The sequence below is a fragment of the Mobula birostris genome, chromosome 8 (assembly GCF_030028105.1).
Source record: "Mobula birostris isolate sMobBir1 chromosome 8, sMobBir1.hap1, whole genome shotgun sequence".
NCBI classification, from domain to species: Eukaryota; Metazoa; Chordata; class Chondrichthyes; order Myliobatiformes; family Myliobatidae; genus Mobula; species Mobula birostris.
In genome coordinates this window covers 32,279,063-32,291,073 of record NC_092377.1, presented here as the reverse complement: position 1 = coordinate 32,291,073, position 12,011 = coordinate 32,279,063, and the positions used below count along the sequence as shown (strand labels likewise).

The 12,011-nt window shown below is 39.9% G+C and overlaps 2 protein-coding genes across 3 annotated transcripts in view; one reads left to right on the top strand and one right to left on the bottom strand.

Annotated features, from left to right (window-relative positions):
* The window catches only part of abcg5 (ATP-binding cassette, sub-family G (WHITE), member 5), a 28,628-nt gene extending 18,916 nt beyond the window's left edge, over positions 1-9,712 (top strand). Inside the window, exons 9-13 of the mRNA XM_072264964.1 lie at positions 479-684; positions 1,513-1,651; positions 3,430-3,615; positions 5,955-6,073; positions 9,519-9,712. Of these exons, the coding sequence (XP_072121065.1) occupies positions 479-684; positions 1,513-1,651; positions 3,430-3,615; positions 5,955-6,073; positions 9,519-9,712 (844 nt within the window). The remainder of the gene's footprint in view (positions 1-478; positions 685-1,512; positions 1,652-3,429; positions 3,616-5,954; positions 6,074-9,518) is intronic.
* dync2li1 (dynein, cytoplasmic 2, light intermediate chain 1) overlaps positions 1,485-12,011 on the bottom strand; it is a 50,961-nt gene continuing 40,434 nt past the window's right edge. For both annotated transcript variants that reach the window (XM_072264966.1, XM_072264970.1), the window contains one exon: positions 1,485-4,773. In XM_072264966.1, coding sequence (XP_072121067.1) covers positions 4,750-4,773 — 24 coding nt within the window. In that variant the 3' untranslated portion in view covers positions 1,485-4,749. The remainder of the gene's footprint in view (positions 4,774-12,011) is intronic.

Here is a 12,011-nt window from a genome sequence, read left to right as displayed (position 1 = left end):
AACAGAACTGGGTGAGGTTGTTGAAGGTCAGGTAGTTATCCTGGGTCCAAGACACTGCATGAATTTCACGGGGTAATGGCCTTGGCCCGGCCAACTTCAGTTGCTTCATCAATGATCTTTTTCCATGTTAAGTCCAGAAATGGGGATGCTCACTTCTAACTACAGAATGTTCAGTTTCAGTAGCAACCTCACAACAAGTGCAGGAGTCCACATCTGTGTGCAGCAAACCGAGACAGCCTTCAGGTCTAGGCTGATAGATGCCAGGTAAATTTGAGCAGTTAAGCTAATTGGGGAGGAGCACATTAAAAAGAGAGAGTCTAATTATGTACTCTTGACAGTCACTGACATTACCCTCAGCAGGTCCTTTACCATTAACAAACTGGAGATCATCGTTGACTGGAGAGTCAGCTGCACTGCTACACAAGAAAGGATTTATTGAGAATTGATTTACTGAAATATTTCTCATTTTCAATTAAAGGCGAATTGTGAGAAATTTATCAAGAAACAAAACTGGGATATTAATGCGCCTCTCCCAAAACCTGCTGTATGGCTTGTTTGTTGTGTTCTTCTTGATGAGGTTGAACAATGATGCATCAACAGGTGCTCTGCAGGACCGAATTGGAATCATCTACCAAAGCATAGGTGCCCCACCATATACTGGGATGCTGAATGCTATTGCTTTATGTACGTACCTCACTGATCATGCTTTGGTTCATAGAACTCTGGCGAGTCTGTTTGGTTAATTGAGTAGATGACGGGATAAAAGAATACTTACCACGACAAACATCAGCATTTCAGTACTTAAAAACAAATCAGTTCAAAGCCAGTTTATATAATAGAACATAGAATATAGAAAACCTACAGCACATTACAGGCCCTTCAACCCACAATATTGTGCCGACCATGTAACCAACTCTAGAAACTGCCTAGAATTTCCCTATCATGTAGCCCTCTATTTTTCTAAGCTCCATGTACCTATCTAAGAGTCTCTTAAAAGACCTTATTGTATCCACCTCTACCACTTTCGCTGGCAGTGCATTCCATGCACCCACCACTCTCTGTGTGAAATACTTACCTTTGACATCCCCCTTGTACTTACTTCCAAGCACCTTAAAACTATGCACCCTCGTGTTAGCCATTTCAGCCCTAGGAAAAAAGCTTCTGGCTATCCACACGATCAATAAAAGCAAAATACTGCAGGAAATGGAAATGAAGACAGGAAATGTTGGAAATACTGTGATCTTGCCCCCAAACCAATGATCCTACCTGAAATGTTCACTTTTTCCAGCCAGCTTAATTTGTACATAATATTTTAAGTACTTTGTTGACATCTTGTGCTCTTAAAAAAAGTGTTTACACTGATAAGGTTTCAGAATACTGGCAACAGTACAGAAACTGCTCATGTTCAATCTGTATTTTTTAAAAAAAAATTCCAGTAAAAAATCTGTAATTTAACATTTACATGTATTAACATGTTTTGTTTCTTTTCATCATACATATTTTTGAAAGAAGACCCTTCATTACGTTCAATCAGTGACCAGGAAAGCTCAGATGGCATTTATCCCAAATGGTTGATGTTGATGGCCTACATTATTCACATCCTTCCTTTCAGCATTGTTAGTGTGGCTATTTACAGCACTTTTGTCTACTGGTAAGAGTTGTTCCACCTATCAGAGAAACATTGTAGCAACGTGTGTTCTGTGAAATTCTAGAAGAATGATCTGAAACTAAAATTGTGTTTTTTAAAATAGTATCACGGGAACTTTTACTTTTACCTGAGTAAGAAGATAGAACACTGATTTAACATCCAATTTGAAAAGTGGTACCTGCAAAAGTGAAGCGTTCCCTCAATGTCGTTGAAATTGGCAACAAAGATCTTTCTGGAGAAGGAGTCTCACCTACAAATTCTTGATTCAAAGGCAAAAATGCTTCTAACAGAGTAAAAGCTGACAATCTGGAAATCAGAAGGGATGTTTAATAGATGGCAGATTCACAGTCAAAATTCCCTGCAATAGATGACAGATTCACAGGCAAATTCCTTCCTCGATCTTTTGTTTTTTTGTTTTAGCAAACGTAAGCCCACTCAAAAAAAGCAGGTTCTACGGGCTTTACTTGGAGTGAAGATGGGTGCCCTCAGCTTCCTCTCCTCTGCAATCATCAACCAAGTTGCATTACCTTCGTGGCCCTTAGAACAACATTGATTTCGACTGGGGTATGATAGTCACTGTTGGCACAAAATATAATCTGGAATTTGTGTGAGATAAAAATTGTGTTGATTTTAAGAACTGCCCTTTTTCTGGAGATTCTGCTCAAACTTATTTTCATATCCATCATTTGCTGTAAACCAATGCATTATTTTGAAATTGTTGCTTTGAAAAATATTCCATGTTATATTCATAATAACAACAGTACAACTTAATTAGCATTGTTCAAATTAGATTTTCATAATACACTGGATTCCAGTTAATTGGGCCATCGGTTAATCAGGACACTGCTTCTTTGGGACAACTCTTAAAGAACACAAACTAATTGAAAAAAAAAATTGCTGTGACTCCCTACGTTTATTTGGCACAGTAGACTGTTGCTTAACAGTTTCTAACTAGCATCAGTCGCGTGCACTTGTGTGGCCATTAGACACTACACCATGCCTAGGGTGATCAGTTTTTATAGCATTAGTTGCATGTGTTTGTGTTCAAAAAGCAGTGATTTTTGTTACTGATAGTTGGCATGAAAGAAGCGGTAAGACAACTTGGAAGTGTTTTGCTCACTGTGGTTTCAAGCATTCAGGCTTAGAGATCCGAGAAATGGCCGGGAGTGAAATTGAAACAGGCAGTGAGCAAAACACTTCCAAATTGTCCTACTGCTTACCTCTCTGCCTCAACTCACTACCTTAGCAAGTTAGGAACTACAAAGATTTTGACGGTATCGACAATTATCTTGAATGTGACAGTGAAATTAAAGAATTGGAGGTTGCAGTCACCAAAGGCATTGTACGAAGGCAGTCCATTATCTAGACTAGGTGTCTGCGCTGATTTTGTTCATTTATAGTCAATCAAGTGAAGATGGCAGCATACAATTCCTCCTTTGATAACTATTGGAAGCTAATACGCAATTTTATAGCAATGTTGTGTATTGGTAGTGTTCTAATTTGTTCTGTATTTCATTTAAATACATAATTTGTTACTCATTCGCTAATTGGGCCAAACTGTACTGATCACAATGTGTCCCAATTAACCATAATCTAAATTATTTAGCTTTTGCCTTATTAGGTATAGATGTAAATTTCTTTCCCCTTTTTCTAGAGGAGATCACTTTTTTTCCCTATGCCTAATTTCCAAAACGGTTTTGGTAATTTTATTTGTGCAAATGTTAGCAGTAAGAGAGATACGTTGCTCTTAGTGTATTGAATTGAATCACTTTGTTTTTCAGGACTCTGGGAATGTTTCCATTGTGGGAGCGATTTGGATGTTTTTTTGCTGTACTCATTGTTCCACATCTAGTTGGTGAACTTCTGACACTCATCTTACTCGGTGTTGTTCAGAATCCCAATTTAGTTAATAGTGCTGTGGCTTTGATTAATGTTGCAGGACTTCTGGTGGGATCAGGTTTCCTAAGGTGAGAAGCATTGCAATGCATTATGATTCCTACAACTTTTCTTCCAAAACTAAATGAATATATGCTGATACATTATAATCTGGGGTTTTAGACTATAAAATACCCAAGATACAATTCCTAAATAACAGAATCACAATTGTGACCTGCCTTGATTATTACAAAACAGAATTGTTATCTTTGGGATAAAATAATTGGTAACCTATTAAAGGAGAACTTAATATACTTCACGCAATGGGAATGGGGCAATAATATTTTGATCACAGCATGGCCTTTGGCATTTTATCAGAGCCGAACCAGTAGTGGCCTTTTTTTTAGGTTTTTAATACAGGTGACCCCCCATGTTACAGTAAGGGGGTTCCTAGAAAATGGTCTACATTGTAATTTTCTGTAATGTGAAACTCACATCAAGAGATGCAAGTGCAGATAGTAATAGAATGTGTTTGTTTCATTACTTGATTTCACATAACATCAAGGAGAGCAAACTTTAATCCATATTTTGAAGCTTTGGGTAGTGATTTGTGAATACTGTAACGGTGAATTCCCTTTACCTAAAGGGCTGTGACCTGATTGTTGCCTGTGGGTAGAGCACACATTTCAGTACATTGAATGGACTATGATTATGAAGACACGTAGTCCTCTGTTATTGTCATTTAGTAATGCATGCATTAAGAAATGATACAATATTTCCTCCAGTGTGATATCACAAAACACAGGACAAACCAAGACTGAAAAAACTGACAAAACCACATAATTACAACATATAGTTACAAACAGTGTAACAATACCATAACTTGATGAAGAAGTCCGTGAGCACAGTAAAGTTCAAAGTTTCTCAAATGTCCCACATCTCACGCAGACGGGAGAAGGAAGAAAAACTCTCCCTGCCATACCGACCACAATCCGACTCGAGTCATCCGAAAACTTCGAGCTCTGATCAGCTCTCCGACACCGAGCACTGAGTGCCATCTCTGTCTGAACAATTCGACCTCCTTCTCGGTCGCCAAAAGCAGGCAAGGCCAGGGATTTTGAGGCCTACCCTCTGAAAGATTCCCGACCACACAGTAACGACAGCAGCGAACGGGCGTTTCAGAAATTTCTCCAGATGTTCCTCTGTGCTTTCACGTCCACTCTCCATCAAATCAGAATTGTCCATGGCCCCTATTTAACAGATACGATATCATTTTTCACCAGAGGGCTGCGCACACACGGCACACCGCCATCTTCTCCTCCCGCCGAAAGAGGCGTGACATTTTAATAAATACTTTTTGTTTCAAATTTCTCACAATTTTTGTCAGCACTCCTGTGAGTTGTGACTCAGTTAATAGTTCTTTCATGTTGGAATTACAAAGTTGTGGGCTCAAGGCCTAAGCCAAACATATGAGAACACAAATTTAGATAGAGACTCTTGACCAGTGAGCATTGAGAGACCACTGCGTTATTGAAGGATAAGTATGCAGCTGAGGCCTAATGCTCTCTGAAGTATAAGGATCCTATGGCCCTACTCTGAAGAACAGAGGGGAATTCAATCGGTGTACAGGCAATTCTTTTCACTTAACCTACGTTACCAGAAATGGTTTTCCTTCTGATACTGCTATTTCCTTTGATTGAAGTGATTACCACTTTCTGTACATTGCAGACTATGCTTTACACTTCACATTAAATCTTCTGGGATATGTTATTTAATGCATATAAATTCAAATCTACCTGATACTTAATATAATGAAATAATTACACTATTTAGTGATGGGAAGTGAAAGATTACTTGAACACACAGTCCAACACAAATTTCCTGCTTTCAGACTCTTACTGACTTTTCTAATTTATTTAAAATAATACCTGTTCTGATTAAATGACTGCACTGTGAGTGTATAATGGGAGACGTTGAAATGCAATGAACAAGGTCACAGTTCTGATTATTGTCCTGATCTTAACTAGATCAACAAGTAGAACAGTACAACAAGTCTTGGTGATAACCAGGAGGAAATCTTCCAACTACCTCATAACTGTGACTCTACAAAGTCCTTGAATGAGGAAATGAATGGTGTTATTTAACGTGTTTGTTCATTCTTCCTTATCTAGTACCCTTGCTAGAGAATGTATTGGGTAGAATTTTGGCTATAGTGGCATTATAATCTAATAATTTCTTGGCAATCAGTGTCCACGTTTACACGTGAGCCATGGCAACTTAATACTTGCTGGCACTTTGGGAAAAAAATGTTACATACCGTAGGAGAAGGTGGATGAAAACTGAAGCAGTATTTCAACAAACTATTGCTCATACTGTTTTGTTATAAGACAATATGACCTAATACTGGCTTGCTTTGATTCCATGATGTTAGGAGTGCAGAAGGAATGCCCGAACTGTTTCGCTGGCTGAGTTACCTCACATTTCAGAAATATGGTGTGGAAGTCCTGATGGTTAATGAGTTTTATGGTCTAAATTTTACATGCGGGAATGGTGAGTGTTTACTTTGATAAAGAGTGAAAATGAGAGAAGCTTTTCACCTGATGATTAGCCATGTTGATTGAACATTAAAGATTCAAGGTCAAGATTGTGATAAGTAGGGTCATAAGTTACACAACTGTTGCATATCAAAACCAAATTTTAATAGCTTAATAAAATAAATTGGTAGTGTTAACCAACTCTTATCAAGAGTTTAATTAAACAAACCTTACAAATGCAATAAGTAAAGGTCTTATAAATAGAATTATGATAGAAAAAAGATAAGAAATTGCTCCTTTTTTGTTACTATCCAAAAGATGTTGTTTTGGTAGTTTTAAAATTATAGAATTGGTGCTGATACTAAATTCTCACCAGGTCTGTCCAAATGATTTGTATTTAAATAGAATTCAGTGACTTCAAATGTTCATTGCAGTTTAGTCTGCTGGTTACTAGGATGAGGTGAGTCAGTGATACCAGGTATGAGGCACTTTCATGATGGAAGAATTTAGTGAGGTTTCATCTTCTGGTCCTGACATCTAGAGTGCTCTTTTGAAAATAAATGATATCATTGATCCTTATTATCAGCTTTCTAGTCTGGATAGCCTTTAATTTATATCACTTCATGATGTCCTTAAATTGAGGGTTTAAAAGTCAAAAATTAAATTCTAAAGAGGTTGTGGGTGAATTTCCCAGTTCTTTCAACATCAGAGATAAGAAACACAACTGATAAATTATATAGTTGTAGTTCTTGCAGTAGCAGCTTTTGAACCTTCTCCTGGCTGTTAAGTGTCCATCAGTTTTGTTATCTGGTTAGTCTTTTGTTTTAGCATAGCTGCTTAATTACATAATTCTAAAGGATGACAGCATTGAGCCCAGTATCTAAGAAAGTCTGTGCTGGCATTGGAGAGGACCCGGAAGAGGTTTACATACTCAGATATCTGGTCCCTTAGAATACCTTCCAATAACTTCCCCACTACCGATGTCAAGCTCACTGGCCTATAATTTCCTGGTTTATTCTTAGAACCTTTTCTAAACAACGGAATAACACTAGGCTATCCTCCAGCATTTCACCCATGGCTAAGGACATTTTAAGTATCTCTGCTAGGGCCACTGCAATTTCCGCACTGACCTTCCACAGGGTCTGACAGAAGCCATAAGGATTATCAGGCCATGGGGATTTATCCACCCTAATTTGCCTCAAGACAGCAAACACCTGCTTCTCCGTAATCTGTAAAGGGTCCATGACCTCACTGATACATTACTTCACATCCATAGACTCTGTGTCAATTTCCTGAGTAAATACAGATGAAAAAATTCGTTTAAGGTTTCTTCCATCTCTTTCGACTCCACACATAGACTACTACTTTGATCATCCAGAGGACTAATATTGTCTCTTGCAGTCCTTCTGCTCTTAATGCATCTGGAGAAGCCCTTGGGATCCTCTTTCACCTGTCTGTTCGAGCAACTTCAGGTCTTCTTTTAGCCCTCCTGATTTCCTTCTTAAGCATTTCTCTACCATTTCTTATACTCCTTAAGTACCTCATTTGTTCCTATCTGCCGATACCTGCTATGCACCACCTCCTTTTTCTTAATCAGGGCCTCCATATCTCTCGAAAACCAAGGTTTCGTAAACCTGTTATCCTTGCCTTTTATTCTGATGGGAACATACACATCCTGTATTCTCAAAATTTCTCATCTGAAGGTCTCCCATTTATCAACAGCACTCCTCAGCCAGAAAACAACCCATCCCATTCCTTTCTGATTCCATCAAAATTGGCCTTTCTCCAATTTAGAATCTCAAACCAGGCAGAATCAGAACCAGAATCATAATTCCACGTGCTGATCCATGCCCTACTCCTTGCATTGAAATATACGCAGCTTAGAACAGTAGCCGCACCATGTTCAACCCTTTGATTCCTGACCTTGAATGTAGGCTTCACAACATGTTTCTTCACAACCACTCCACTATTTGTTCTGGTGCTCCAGTTCCCATCCCCCTGCAACTCTAGTTTAAGGATTGGAGCAAAATGTTTGATGAGCAAAGTTATTATAGAAAATACAAAACTGCATGTAAAGCAATAGCTCATACAAATTCTCCCTCAACCTCTCACTCAATGTTGCAAAAACAAAGGAGCTGGTTGTGGACTATAGGAGGAATGGAGACAAGCTAGCCCCAATGGACATCAATGGATCTGCGGTTGAGAGTGTGAACAGCTTTAAGTTCCTCAGCATAAACATTACCGAGGATCTCATGTGGTCTGAACATACCAGCTGTGTGGTGAAAAAGGCACAACAGCGCCTCTTTCACTTCAGACGGTTGAAGACGCTTGGTGTAGGCCCCCAAATCCTAAGAACTTTCTATTGGGGCACAATTGAGAGCATCCTGACTGGCTGCATCACTGCCTGGTATAGGAACTGTACTTCCCTCAATCATAGGACTCTGCAGAGAGTGGTGTGGACAGCCCAACACATCTGCAGATGTGAACTTCCCATGATTCAGGACATTTAGAAAGACAGGTGTCTAAAAGGACCCGAACGATCATTGGGAACCCGAGTCACCCCAACCACAAACCGTTCTGGATGCTACCACCTGGGAAACAGTACCGCAGCATAAAAGCCAGGACCAACAGGCTCTGGGACAGCTTCTTCCACCAGGCCATCAGAATCATTAATTGACGCTGACACAATTATATTTCTATGTTATATTGACTATCCTGTTGTATGTACTATTTATTATAAAGTACTATAAATTGCACATTGCAGAGTTATACAGAAACGTAACATAAAGATTATTACTCCTAATGTATATGAGGGATGTAAATAATAAAGCCAATTCAATTCCAATTTTTATGTATAACATTGTTTATGAGACTAAAGAATGCAACAGATAGTGAGATCAGCTGAGCAGATCATCAGGGTCTCTCTTCCCGCTACTACAGACATTTACACCACACGCTGCACCTGCAAAGCTAACAGTATTGTGAAGGACCCCACGCACCCCTCATACAAACTCTTCTCCCTCCTGCCATCTGGCAAAAGGTACTGAAGCATTCGGGCTCTGACAACCAGACTGTGCAACGGTTTCTTCCCCCAAGCCATCAGACTCCTCAATAGTCAGTCTAGACTGACATCTACATCATTTATTATTATATTGTAATTTGTCCTCTACTGTGCCTATTGTCTTGTTTATTAATTATTGTACTACCCTGAGCTGTTTTGTGCACTTTATGTAGTCCTGTGCAGGTCCGTAGTCTAGTGCGGTTTTTATGTTACTTCGCGTAGTCTAGTGTAGCTTTGCGCTGTCTCACATAGTCTAGTGTAGTTTTGTGTTGTTTCATGTAGCACCATGGTCCTGGAGGAATGTTGTTTCATTTTTACTGTGTACTGTACCAGCAGCTTATGGTCGAAATGACAGTAAACTTGACTTGACAACTAATTGTTTGGTATTTGTACTTTGCAGGTGCACAGACATCTCCTAACACCACAAGTGCTTTTTGCCAGCTTACCCAAGGGGTTCAATATCTTGACGCTACATATCCAGGGGCACCTTCCAGATTCGTCTTTGATTTTCTGATGCTGTATGCCTTCTTGCCTGCTCTAGTTATCTTCGGCATTATTAGCTTTAAGATTCGAGATTCAATACAATGGTATTGAGAACAATGATCAGAAACTTGTAATGCATACACTCTGCAAAGGATGAGAGGAAAGAGGTTCAAATTTAAAGTTATCTTTTCATGTGGTCAGTACTTTACACCTTGCCTGCTGATTACAGTTCTTTCCTACATTTCATCAGTATTATGAGTGAAAATTTTAATGCAGCTAGCACCACAGTCAAGGCAAAGTCAATCCCTTTCTCAATTCTGCATTGAATGGTAGGATGAAGATAATGCAAGAATCCTGACAGATACCTTTCCTTCTTGAGAGTAAATTTTACCCAAAGTGCTTCTTTAGGTAATATCTAGAATGCAGATACTTGATATTCCTGTCCTATGTTTTTAATGATCTTTCATTGATCCTGTTATAGTTACTATTTTATAAATTTTGCTGAGTATGCCCACAGGAAAATGAATCTCAGGGTTGTATAGAAACATAGAAACATAGAAAATAGGTGCAGGAGTAGGCCATTCGGCCCTTCGAGCCTGCACCGCCATTTATTATGATCATGGCTGATCATCCAACTCAGAACACCGCCCCAGCCTTCCCTCCATACCCCCTGACCCCCGTAGCCACAAGGGCCATATCTAACTCCCTCTTAAATATAGCCAATGAACTGGGCTCAACTGTTTCCTGTGGCAGAGAATTCCACAGATTCACCACTCTCTCTGTGAAGAAGTTTTTCCTAATCTCGGTCCTAAAAGGCTTCCCCTCTATCCTCAAACTGTGACCCCTCGTTCTGGACTTCCCCAACATCGGGAACAATCTTCCTGCATCTAGCCTGTCCAATCCCTTTAGGATCTTATACGTTTCAATCAGATCCCCCCTCAATCTTCTAAATTCCAACGAGTACAAGCCCAGTTCATCCAGTCTTTCTTCATATGAAAGTCCTGCCATCCCAGGAATCAATCTGGTGAACCTTCTCTGTACTCCCTCTATGGCAAGGATGTCTTTCCTCAGATTAGGGGACCAAAACTGCACACAATACTCCAGGTGTGGTCTCACCAAGGCCTTGTACAACTGCAGTAGTACCTCCCTGCTCCTGTACTCAAATCCTCTCGCTATAAATGCCAGCATACCATTCACCTTTTTCACCGCCTGCTGTACCTGCATGCCCACTTTCAATGACTGGTGTATAATGACACCCAGGTCTCGTTGCACCTCCCCTTTTCCTTATCGGCCACCATTCAGATAATAATCTGTTTTCCTATTTTTGCCACCAAAGTGGATAACTTCACATTTATCCACATTAAATTGCATCTGCCATGAATTTGCCCACTCACCCAACCTATCCAAGTCACCCTGCATCCTCTTAGCATCCTCCTCACAGCTGACACTGCCACCCAGCTTCGTGTCATCCGCAAACTTGGAGATGCTGCATTTAGTTCCCTCATCCAAGTCATTAATATATATTGTAAACAACTGGGGTCCCAGCACTGAGCCTTGCGGTACCCCACTAGTCACCGCCTGCCATTCTGAAAAGGTCCGTTTATTCCCACTCTTTGCTTCCTGTCTGCTAACCAACGCTCCAGCCACACCAATACCTTACCCCCAATACCGTGTGCTTTAAGTTTGCACACTAATCTCCTGTGTGGGACCTTGTCAAAAGCCTTCTGAAAATCCAAATATACCACATCCACTGGTTCTCCCCTATCCACTCTACTAGTTACATCCTCAAAAAATTCTATGAGATTCGTCAGACATGATTTTCCTTTCACAAATCCATGCTGACTTTGTCCGATCATTTCACCGCTTTCCAAATGTGCTGTTATCACATCCTTGATAACTGACTCCAGCAGTTTCCCCACCACCGACGTTAGGCTAACCGGTCTATAATTCCCTGGTTTCTCTCTCCCTCCTTTTTTAAAAAGTGGAGTTACATTAGCCACCCTCCAATCCTCAGGAACTAGTCCAGAATCTAACGAGTTTTGAAAAATTATCACTAATGCATCCACTATTTCTTGGGCTACTTCCTTAAGCACCCTGGGATGCAGACCATCTGGCCCTGGGGATTTATCTACCTTCAATCCCTTCAATTTACCTAACACCACTTCCCTACTAACATGTATTTCGCTCAGTTCCTCCATCTCACTGGACCCTCTGTCCCCTACTATTTCTGGAAGATTATTTATGTCCTCCTTAGTGAAGACAGAACCAAAGTAATTATTCAATTGGTCTGCCATGTCCTTGCTCCCCATAATCAATTCACCTGTTTCTGTCTGCAGGGGACCTACATTTGTCTTTACCAGTCTCTTCCTTTTTACATATCTATAAAAGCTTTTACAGTCCGTTTTTATGT